Raw genomic sequence first — 11,622 nt, forward strand, 5'->3', positions numbered from 1 at the left:
TAGCCCATCAAGCCTATCAAGCCGAACAAGTGGTATCAGAGCCTGCAAGAAAACTTTAAGATTAGTCAAGATTCTAAAGAAGCAAAATCTTGAAGCTTTCGAACAGAATTTGAAGCAAAATGGAAATAACAAGATATGATATTGAAAAGTTTGATGGGAAAGGAGACTTTGGGTTGTGGAAAGCCAAGATCAAAGCCATTTTGGGGCAACAAAGGGCTCATAAGGCCCTTGAGAATCCAACCAAGCTGCCAACTACTGCAACAGAAGAAGAAAAGGAGAACATGGAGCTAATTGCTCATGGCACACTTATTCTTAATTTTTCAGACAGTATTTTAAAACAAGTGATCGACCAAGAGACAACATTCAAGATGTGGAGTAAGCTGAATGAGCTTTATGAGACTAAGAATCTGCCCGACAAACTTTTCCTAAGGGAAAGGTTTTTCACCTTCAAAATGAGTTCTTCGAAATCCTTGACAGAAAACTTAGATGACTTCAAAAGGATTACTACTGAATTCAAGACTCAAGGAGAAGAGATTGGGGTAGATAATGAAGCCTTTATGCTTCTTAACTCACTGTCGGATTCCTATAAGGATGTAAAGACTGCCCTAAAATATGGTAGAGACTCTCTAACTACTTATATTAACATTTTAGCCCATAAAATCGGAGAGATAGAGCTCCTAACCAGTAAGGAAGATAAGCCCAGTGCTGAGGGTTTATTTGTTAAGGGTGAGTCTAAAAAGAATAATAAGGAAAAGGGGAAACAAAGTTCAACAAAATAGGGTAAGGAAACACCAAGGTTAGATGTAAATATTGCAAAAAGCTAGGACATCTAATCAAGGATTTCAGAACATTAAAGTGGAAAAATGAGCAGAAGAACAAGCAACCACAACCTCAACAAAAAGTCCAATAAAATCAATCAGGTGAAGCCTCGGTTTGTGAGGATACTTATTTCTATTCAGATGCTTTAGCTTCATCAAATTGGAAGGCAGATGAAGAATCTAATAAGAACCTAGATTGGGTTCTAGACTCAGGGTGTTCTTTTCATATGACACCTCACAAAGACTAGTTCAGCACATATAGAGAGTTGGATGGAGGCTCTGTCTACATGGGTAATAATAACTCATGTCCAATGGTTGGTATTGGTTCTGTATCACTCAAACTTGAAGATGGATCAGTCAAACTATTGAGAAATGTCAGAAATGAGCCTAAGTTGAAGAGAAATCTGATTTCACTAGGCATGCTTGATTCTATTGGCTGTGAATACAGAGGAAAGGAAGGCTACTGTGAAGTTTTGAAAAATAGTAAGCCTATTCTCAGAGGGGTCAATATTAATGGTGTCTATGTTGTTTAAGGAGTTCAGAAAATGCATTCAGCTTTGGTTGTAATTCAGAAGCAGCCTACTGAAGGAGATCTTTGGCACAAAATACCCTCACACATGAGTGCCAAAGGTCTACAAGCTCTTGCTAATCAGGGAATTCTACCTAAGGGAATTCATCAAAGCTTATACTTCTGTGAACACTGTGTGATAGGCAAGGCTACGAGTCAGAGTTCTGTAAAGGCTCAGCATACAACCAAGGCCATCCTTGACTATGTTCATTCGGACCTATGGGCTCCCTCACCTTTCCAATCCTTAAGTAGAGCCAGGTAATTCTTAACCTTTGTGGATGATTATTCTAGAAAATGTTGGATATATTTCCTTAAATCTAAGGACTTAGTATTTGATAAGTTCAAAGAATGGAAGATTATGGTTGAAAAATTGTCTAACAGTCAAATTAAGTGTCTACGAACTGTCAATGGGCTTGAGTACTGTGCATAAGAGTTTAATGTTTTTTGTAGACAGCATGGTATTACTAGACACAAGACTGTTAGGTATACATCTGAGCAAAATGAGGTGGCAGAAAGATTGAATAGAACTATTATGGAAAGAGTAAGAAGCCTACTGTCAGATGCAATACTTCCTGAAAAATTTGGGCTGAAGCAGCTTCATATACTGTCTATACCCTAAATAGATGCCCTCATGCATCTCTTAACCTTCTAACTCCTGAAGAAAGGTGGACCAAACAACCTCCTAGTCTAAATAATCTAAGGGTGTTTGGTTGCACTGGTTTTGTCCATCAAAACAAGGAAAAATTAGCCACCCGAGCTGTGAAATATATGTTTTTGGGTTTCACAGAAGGAGTAAAGGGGTTTAAAATGTGGCACCCTACAAAGAAGAGATGTATTACAAGTAGAGATGTTGTTTTAGGGAGGATGAGATGTTTATGCAAGGATCTACATCTAATGTTACAGCACCTTACATGAAGAATGATAAAATTGAGGTGTCGCAATTTCTCAACCCTAGCTCTGATCCTTCAAGCTCAGAATCATCTTTTGATCAACTACTTCATCTTGAAGAAGAAGTAGAAGATGCCATTTCTGATCCAGAGCAAGAAGAACCAGATTTGAGGGGGTACAGCCTAACTAGAGATAGGAAAAGAAGAACTATTGTGCCACCTTCAAGATATGATGACTACTTAGCTCTAAATGCTTCAAATTTATATAATGATGCAGAACCCTCAACTTTTGAAGAAGCAGTGAGTTGTCCTAAAGCTAAGTTGTGGATAGAAGCAATGAATGAAGAAGTTGATTCACTAGTTAGAAATAACACTTGGGAGTTGACACATTTGCCAAAGGTTGCAAACCAATTGTATCCAAATGGGTGTGTAAATTGAAAGAGGGATTCCCTAATGATCAAGGACCTAGATATAAAGCTAGGTTGGTAGCTAAGGGTTTTACTCAAAGACCAGGTGTTTATTTCAATGAGATATTTTCTCTAGTGGTCAAGCAAACTTCTATCAAACTATTATTGTCTATTGTGGCTCAGAATAATCTAGAGCTGGAGCAACTTGATGTTAAAATAGCTTTTCTACATGGCTTCCTAGAAGAAGTTATCTACATGAGCCAACCTAAGGGGTATGATGTCAGAGGGAAAGAAGACCATGTTTTCCTACTTAAAAGGTCTATCTATGGCCTTTAAACGGTCCCCTAAGTGCTGGAATAGGAGATTCAGTGACTTTATGCAGAAGAATGGCTTTAATAAGAGTTCCTATGACAGCTGTGTTTACATAAACACTGATACCTACACTCATCCTATGTATTTGTTACTCTATGTGGATGACATACTATTATCAGGAGCAACTATGCAAGAATTAAATAAAGTCAAAGATCTACTCAAGTCAGAATTTGAAAAGACGTGGGAAATGCAAAGAGAATACTTGGCATTGATATAATTAAAAACAAAAAATCAAACATTCTCAACATTGATCAGTCACAATATTGTCAGAAATTTCTTAAAGAATATCATATGACAGAGGCTAAATCAGTTTGTACTCCTATTGCTAATCATTTCAAACTCTCAGCAGAGAATTCACCTAAAGAATCTGACATTGAATATCAGAAGGTAATGTCAACTATCCCCTATTCCCAAGTTGTAGGAAGCCTAATGTATCTAATGGTGTCTACAAGGCTAGATATTGCTTATGCTACTAGTCTGGTAAGTAGATATATGGCTAATCCGGGTAAGAGGCACTGGGAGGCAACTAAGTGGATAATGAGATACCTTAAAGGCACTACAAGTGCTAAACTAATGTATCAACAGCTTCCAAACAGAGAACCAAAACTAATTGGGTATGTTGACTCTGACTATGCTGGAGACCTAGACAAGAGAAGATCCTTATCAGGCTATATCTTCCTATATGGAAGGTGTGTTCTAAGCCGGAAGGCTACATTGCAATCAATAGTAGCCCTTTCTACTACTGAGAGAGAGTTTATTGCTCTTTCAGAAGCAGTAAAAGAGGGTTTATGGCTGAAGGGTCTTCTAAGTGATTTCGGGATCAAATAGAATACAGTAAAAAAAATTTGTGACAAAGCATACACAGTATCACAACAGAACACAACATATAGATGTTAAATATCATTTCATTCGAGAACAGATTGAAGCAAAACAAATAAAAGTGTTGAAAGTTCATACATTAGAGAATGCCTCTGATATGTTGACAAAGACTGTCACTCAACTCAAACTTAAGAAATTCCTCGATATTGTAGGGTTTGAGTTGAGAGACAAAGGTTAAAAGAAGAAGAGATTCAGTACAAAGAAGTTGAAAAAACACTTGAAGTTTTCTTTCAAGGTGGAGATTGTTATTACAAGTGATGAAAAAAAAAACTTCAAGGTTGTTAGAAATTAGTTATACAAGTTGTCTTTATATACATCTATAATTTCTTGAACATGTAAGAGAGTGAAAAAGAAAATTTGAGAGATCAAGATAGCTAACTACTTATCTTGTAAGTTCTTGTTGTAACTCCCCGATCAGAAATCATCAGCTTCTCCGTGGACGTAGGCTTTCTTTTGGCCGAACCACGTAAAAACTCTTGGTGTTCTTCTTCCTTTATCTTCTTAATCTTCTATCGTGTACCTCAGCACCTTCATCATTTAGACAAATACTCGGCAGCACCTTCATCGTCTAGACGATCCTCGACAGAAACTTCATCGTCTAAACGAATCACGATTATACCTCAATTGTCTAGACGAATCTCACTTTCATCGTCTAGACGAAGACCAACATTATCTCCCTCTAGTTTTCCCTCTCTTCTCTCTCGGTTTTCTTCTGCAAAAAAGAAAAGAAAGGGTTACTCATTGAAGTGTTTGCAATTTTCCTGAGTACTTGATGTAAATCTCAGCGATCAAAGTGTAGGGTGAAGATGTTTCTTCACGTGGATTGTGCTTTTAGCACACGAGTTTGTTCAAGTGCAATTTCCATCAGTGGTTTTGGTTTTCAATTTCAGGCCAGACTTTTAACTAAGCCCATTAATACTTGTTTCCAAGACAGCAGCGTTTCATATAGCCCATCAAGCCTATCAAGGCCAACCGTGAATTTGGAAAATATTTTATTAGCATGCAATAAATGATTGATTTTATTACAAGAGTTTAATAAATGAAATTAAGTATTGTTAAATTATTCAATATAAATGTTATATTGAGAAAATTTAAAATGAGTCAGATAAATTCATTAACCGGGTTCTAACTAAGTATAATAAAATCCTAAAAATATTAGAATACTTTAGTGGGAGAATATTCTTATATGTGATATATCAAATTTCAGTTCTCATGTCCCTAAGAGTTCACACTATGAGATTCATGCTTGATTTCGTGTCGCCTTGGGCGCAACCTCCTTCGGAAAGTGTTTGTATGAGTTAATAATAAGGTGAATAAGGAAAGTGTTCATAGTAAGTGTGAAAGGGACGCGTATCAACGTATCCTACGATCTCCTCCATTAGGTTGCACTGTGAGATTCCTATGGTCCATCTACATGTCATTCTAGAGCAACCATCCCTTCAGAGGGCCTGATCATAGGGGTTGAAACAATGCAAATTCTAGAAATAGATAGGGTTTCTTAGGTTAATCTTCAATAGTCATCTTTCCCTTCGGTAGCCTGTTGAAGCGTACCTTTGAGATCCCAAATGGGAGGGTCACACTTATGGGATAAATTAAGTTAGTTAATGAATCCGTGACCGAAACAACGATAGCTAAAAACTATAGAAATAAGAGTTATTCTAATGTTAGTGTTGGCCAAGATTGTCTCGATTCAGGGGAGGAGTAGTTGATCATCCTTCAGTGGCTGTTGCTCTAAGTCTGTGAAGTATCGTTGCAGAAACGAAAATCAATATTTTAATTAGGGTTCTATGATATGTTTTTGCTAAATTGATTGGATTATTAAGTAATGGATTATGACAAATATAACTAATACGGTCAATTGATTATTGTATGTTTCAGCATTTCTTCTATACTCATATCTTTACTTAAAAATGAGAAATTAATCGGTGAAAACTATGCGACATGGAAATCTAACCTGAATATGATTCTGGTTATTAATGATCTGCGCCATGTCTTGATGGAGGAATGTCCTCTAGTCCTCGCTCAAAATGCATCCCAAGCGTTAAAGGATGCTTATGACCGTTGGACGAAGGTCAATGATAAGGCCCGAGTCTACATCTTGTTATGTTTGACATTCTTACCAAGAAGCATGAGGCCATGATGTCTGCACATCAGATCATGGAGTTCCTCCAGGAGATGTTTGGACAATCGTCTGTTCAGACCCGACACGAGGCCCTCAAGTACATTTATAATATGCACATGAAAGAAAGCCAATCAATGAGAGAACATGTTCTCGACCTGATGGTCCATTTCAATGTCACCGAAATGAAAGGTACATTCATAAACGAGCAGAGTCAGGTGTCCTTTATTTTGGAATATCTTTCGAAGAGTTTTCTTTAGTTTCACAACAATGCAGTAATGAACAAGATACAGTATAATCTCACTACCCTTCTAAACGAGTTACATACTTTTTCAGTCTCTTATGAAAGATAAGGGACAAGTAGTAGGAGAGGAAAATGTTGCCCATTCCAAAAAGTTTCATAAGGGTTCATCCTTTAGAACTAAGTTTGTTCCTTCAACTTCTGGTACTAAGAAGATCTAGAAAAAAAAAAAAGAGGGAAGGGGAAGGCTCCCGCTGCTGGAAAAAGCAAGGGAAAAGTTAAGGCTGACAAGGGTAAATACTTCCACTATAATGTGGATGGTCACAAGAACACAATTGCCCAAAGTACATTGATAAGAAGAAGAAAAAGAAGTTCCTTTCAGCAGCTAGAAGATGGTGAAATGATGCTCTAGGTTGGAACAGGAGACGCCATTTTAGCTCGTGTAGTCTGAGTTGTTGAGTTGTCTTTTGGAAATAGATTTTTGTTTTTAGAAAACTTATACATTATTCCTAAGATGAAAAGGAACCTTGAGTCTATTTCTTGTTTAATTGAACAATCATACTAAGTTTCTTTTAATTCAAATGAAGCATCATTATGAAAAATTGTGTGATTATTTTTTCAACTAAACTAGAAGACAACTTATATGTGTTAAGACCAACTGAATCAAAAACATTTTTAAATCATGAAATGCTTAAAACTGCTAATACTCAAACTAAAAGGTGAAGAATTTCCAAGTAACAATGATACATACCTTTGGCATTTGAGATTAGGCCACATAAATCGCGATAGGATCGAGAGATTGGTAAAGAATGGACTTCTAAGCAAGTTAGAAGATGATTCATTACCTCCATGTGAATCTTGCTCTAAGAAAAAATGACTAAAAGACCTTTCAGTGTAAAAGGTTATAGAGCCAAAGAGCCCTTAGAGCTCATATATTCGGATCTTTGTGGTCCAGTGAATGTAAAGACTAGAGAAGGCTACGAATACTTCATCTCTTTTATAGATGATTATTCAAGGTGTGGTTACTTATACCTAATGGAACATATCTGAAGCCTTTAAAAATTTTGAAGAGTATAAGGTTGAAGTTGAAAACCTATTAGGTAAAACAATTAAAACACTTCGAGCTGATTGGGATGGAGAGTACATAGATTTAGAATTCCAGGACTATTTGATAGAACATTGAATTCAATCCCAACTCTCAGCACCTGGTACACCTCAACAAAACAGTGTATCAGAAAGGAGAAATAGAACCTTAAAAATATGGTTCGTTCCATGATGACCTATGTTCAATTGCCTTACTCGTTTTTGGAGCATATAGTAGAGGTTGCAGTTCACATCTTGAACAATGTTCCCTCGAAGAGTGTTTCTAAAGCACCTTTCAAGTTATGGAGGGGGCATAAATCGAGTTTACGTTAGTTCATAATCTGGGGTTGTCTTCCACATGTGTTAGTGACAAATCTTAAGAAGTTGAAACTTCGTTCAAGATTATGCCAATTTATTGGTTACCCTAAGGAGACAAAAGGTGCTCTGTTCTATGACCCTCAAGAAAATAAAGTGTTTATATCGACAAATGCTACATTTTTAGAGGAAGACCAAATGAGAGATCATAAACCACGTAGCAAAGTAGTATTAAATGAAGCTGCTGAAGAATCAACAAGGGTTGTTGATGAAGCTGGTTCTTCATCAAGAGTTAATGAAAGAGTCAGTGCTTCAGGTCAGTCTCGTCCTTCTCAATTGTTGAGAGAGCCTCGACGTAGTGGAAGGGTTATGATACAACTTGATCGTCACTTAGGTTTAACAAAAACTCAAGTTGACATACCAGATGATGGTGTTGAGGATCCATTGTTCTATAAACAAGCAATGAATGACGTAGACAAGGGCTTGTTGGGGTTGATGCCTATTAGCTCTAAAAAAGAGCTAAGTTTATGACTTTAACTTTACTATTTTTGGGTAATTCTTATGTCTATTTATCTTATTTTGTAGGAGAATTGATCCCATGGAGCAAGTACATTCCAAAGAAGAAGAATCAAGTAAAAAGGATAGAAAATCAAGAGTCGAGTGCACCTAACTTAGCTGAGTTGACAAAAGACCAATCTGCCCTGTTTCAGCATTGCAACGCTTATCAATAGCCTAAGTCCAATGCTCACTCGACGCTTGAAGGCAATAAGGTGGTGTGCAGGGTAACGTCGCAACGCTACTCCTGAGTGTGGATTGCAACACTTTGAAGTTTTAATTTTGATAAGGCACTATCATGATGTCACCCCGACGTCCCAACTCAATGCTGAATGACAGAATGGTCAGCATTGCAACGTTCACCCTAAGTGTTGTGATGCTACGAACTTTAACAGACTTTCTCCATCCATGCACGTATAACCGAGCGTCGGGCCACCGCTCCAAAAATTCCTCAACACTTTGCATAATGTCGCCACAGTGTTGCAACGCTCTCTCTAGGTTACGACGCTGCAACAAACATATAAATATGTCTTCTTGGTTCCAACACAAGGTATGAAGAAAATTTTTAATTAAGCACGGTTTTGGGAGCCAATTGAGTCGAATTGTTGTGCAATTTTCATCATAGTCAGCCTCGTTTCAATATCTTTGATTGTATTGTCGATATGCCTATGTGAGGCTGGGTAAATTTTCTAGGAATTAGTTGTATGTCTTAATTCTTGAAGGATAACTAGTTGATTTTATTTAATTGTTGTGAACCCTTTGGGTGGATTTGATTGAATCTTAATGAAATTTTTATAAATTAATCTGAAAAATTAGTTTATCGAAATTCTTGTTTACAAAATCGTCATAGCCTACACATATATTAATGATTTAGTTGCGCATATTAGGATCGCATGTTTAGGGTCGAGACTTTTCTGGCCAAACTCGTGTATGCCCTAATATAATCTTTTCCAATTAATCATGCTATAAGATATGACTTTTCTGGCTTGTAGTATGTCTCAACAATTAAACCCCTTCGTAATGCAATTCAATTTTAACTTGTATGTCGCTAAGAAGGAAGAGTTATAAATTGAATTAGTTCTAGTTTTGTTTATCATCAAAATTTGCGAATTGGGCTATTAGATTTTCTAATAGGTTGTAGGGTTCATAGAATTAGTACAATTAACTAGTACCTTATGATAGAAAGATAAAATATACATACTAATCCCAAGGTTTTTCCATCGAATTAATTTACTCCTTTTTTCTATGCTCATTCTTATTTCTTTCATTGCTTGTTAATCATTTTTATTTAAAAAAAAAAAAAAAAAAAAAAAAAAAAAACCAACCAACCCCCCCAACCCGAAATTCTTAAATTATCATGGCTTATCATTAGTCTCTCTATGGATTATACCACGATCTTATCGTTTTACTGTGTTTGTGGTATAATTCTTGGATCAGTGATTCTCTCTCTATCTTTCCTTGTTCGGGCTGACGGGCGTGCACGACGATGACTTCCCTAAGTCTCGAACAAATTGGCGCCATTGCCAAGGAGACATGGTAATTAGCCGAGGAGAATTTTTGGATTTCAAATAAACAAATAAAAAAAAGGTGTATGATACTACTTACCTTTGGTTTGTGACCCACTCCTCTGAGAGTGCAGATTTCATTTTTATTACATATATTGACAAAGAGGAGAGGAGAATATGAAGGAGGCGCAAAGGAAACATACTATAAGAAGGAAACCGACAAGTTGCTGATGATACGACAAGAGCAAGAAGTTTGTAAGAAAACTTAGGGAACTGGCAGAGCCAGACATGGACCAGCAGCCCTTGTGCATCATCTTTCTACCTACCACTGTATTGTTCGAACTTAAGGTAGAACTGATCAATCTATTGCCTACCTTTAGAGGGAATGCAAAGGATAACCCCTACAAACACATCAAGAACTTTCATATGGTCTGTGTAAGTATGCGACCTCATGGAGTTACAGAAGAACAATTGAACCTTAGGGCTTTTCCTTTTTCATTACATGATGACGCTAAAGATTGGTTGTACTACTTGGCTCCAGGGACAATAACTACTTGGAATGAACTTAAAAAGAAATTTCTTGAAAAAAAACTTCGGTTTCTAGAGCCCATTCAATAAGAAAATATATTTATGAAATTAAACAATTTTTTGGTGAATCCTTGTCTGAATATTGGGAACAATACAAATGTTTATGTATTAGTTTTCTCCATCACTAGTTTTTTACCAATTGTTAATTCAATATTTCTATAGTGGTTTGCTTGCCAGTGAAAGGAGCTCCATTGACTCAGTTCTTGGAGGAACTCTTGCTGATAAGACGTCCAATGTGGCTCAGGAATTAATCTCACGCATGGCTGAAAACAACCAAAATTTTGGAACCAAGGCTTCTAAATTTTATTCAATTACTAATTCTGAGGTAAAGAAATTAGATCCCAAATATCTAATTTAACTTCCCTAATGACGCAGATGGCTCAAAGAGAATTCGCTAAAGTGAAGGCTTGTGGAGCTTGTGAAATAGTAAGACATACCTCTAAAGCATGTCGTCAAGCCCAAGTCAATGCAGTTGGGGGTTACCAGAGGAAATATGACCCCCATCCTTTGGTGTATAATCCAAGATGCATGACCACGCTAATCTCAAATGGGGAGGTCGGGAAAAGGACAAGGGCACAACAGTTCCAATCATTCCAATCAACCATCGTCATCTCCCTCAGGTATGTCTTTAGAGGATATCGTCAAATCTTTGGTTGACAACTCCGTAAAATTTCAACAAGAAATCCATCAACTACAAAAGAACTCTCTCTAGTTATCATAGGACACCAGGTCATTTAAGCAAGAAGCCAGGATGAGTATGGAAAATTTGGGCACTCAGGTCACATAATTAGTTGTTGCGGTAATTCGGATGGAGAGCAAAGGTTTAGGAAAGCTACTTGCCCAGCCAAACCATGCCAATGTGAGTGCCATCACACTCAGTAGTGGTAAGGGGCTTCCATCACCTGCGACCTCTTCAGACACCCCACCTCTACCTGGTAAGTTCAATGAAAAAGATGAGAAAAATGAGACTGAATTCGAGGCACGCTCGTCTACTCCTAAGTTAAGTACTCCTCCTTCACCTTCTGTGGAACCTTATATCCCTAAAGCCCCTTTTCCTAGTAGGTTGGCAAGACTAAAACAGGAACATAGGGACAAAGAGTTTATCAAAATGTTTATAAAGGTTCAAATAAACATTCCTCTCTTGAACGTGATCCAGCAAATTCCAAGGTATGCTAAATTCCTCAAGGAACTTTGCACCAAGAAGAGGATAGGTAAGGATAAGGAATGAGTTGTGGTAAGTAAGAATGTATAGGTTCTACTTAAACATAATATGCCTAGAAAATGT

At 37.1% G+C, this 11,622-nt stretch overlaps 1 protein-coding gene across 1 annotated transcript; it reads left to right on the top strand.

Moving 5' to 3' along the window:
• Positions 1-1,105: 1,105 nt before the first annotated feature.
• Positions 1,106-3,880, top strand: LOC150030495 (uncharacterized). The gene is made up of 5 exons (XM_090309613.1): positions 1,106-1,301; positions 1,353-1,644; positions 1,837-1,992; positions 2,246-2,573; positions 3,323-3,880. Exons 1-5 carry the CDS (start codon positions 1,106-1,108, stop codon positions 3,878-3,880), a joined length of 1,530 nt encoding a protein of 509 aa, XP_090165739.1.
• The last annotated feature ends 7,742 nt before the right edge of the window (positions 3,881-11,622 follow it).

This window comes from Benincasa hispida, unplaced genomic scaffold (genome assembly GCF_027475165.1).
Source record: "Benincasa hispida cultivar pf3 unplaced genomic scaffold, pf3_genome.v1.1 HicScf1848, whole genome shotgun sequence".
NCBI classification, from domain to species: domain Eukaryota; kingdom Viridiplantae; phylum Streptophyta; class Magnoliopsida; order Cucurbitales; family Cucurbitaceae; genus Benincasa; species Benincasa hispida.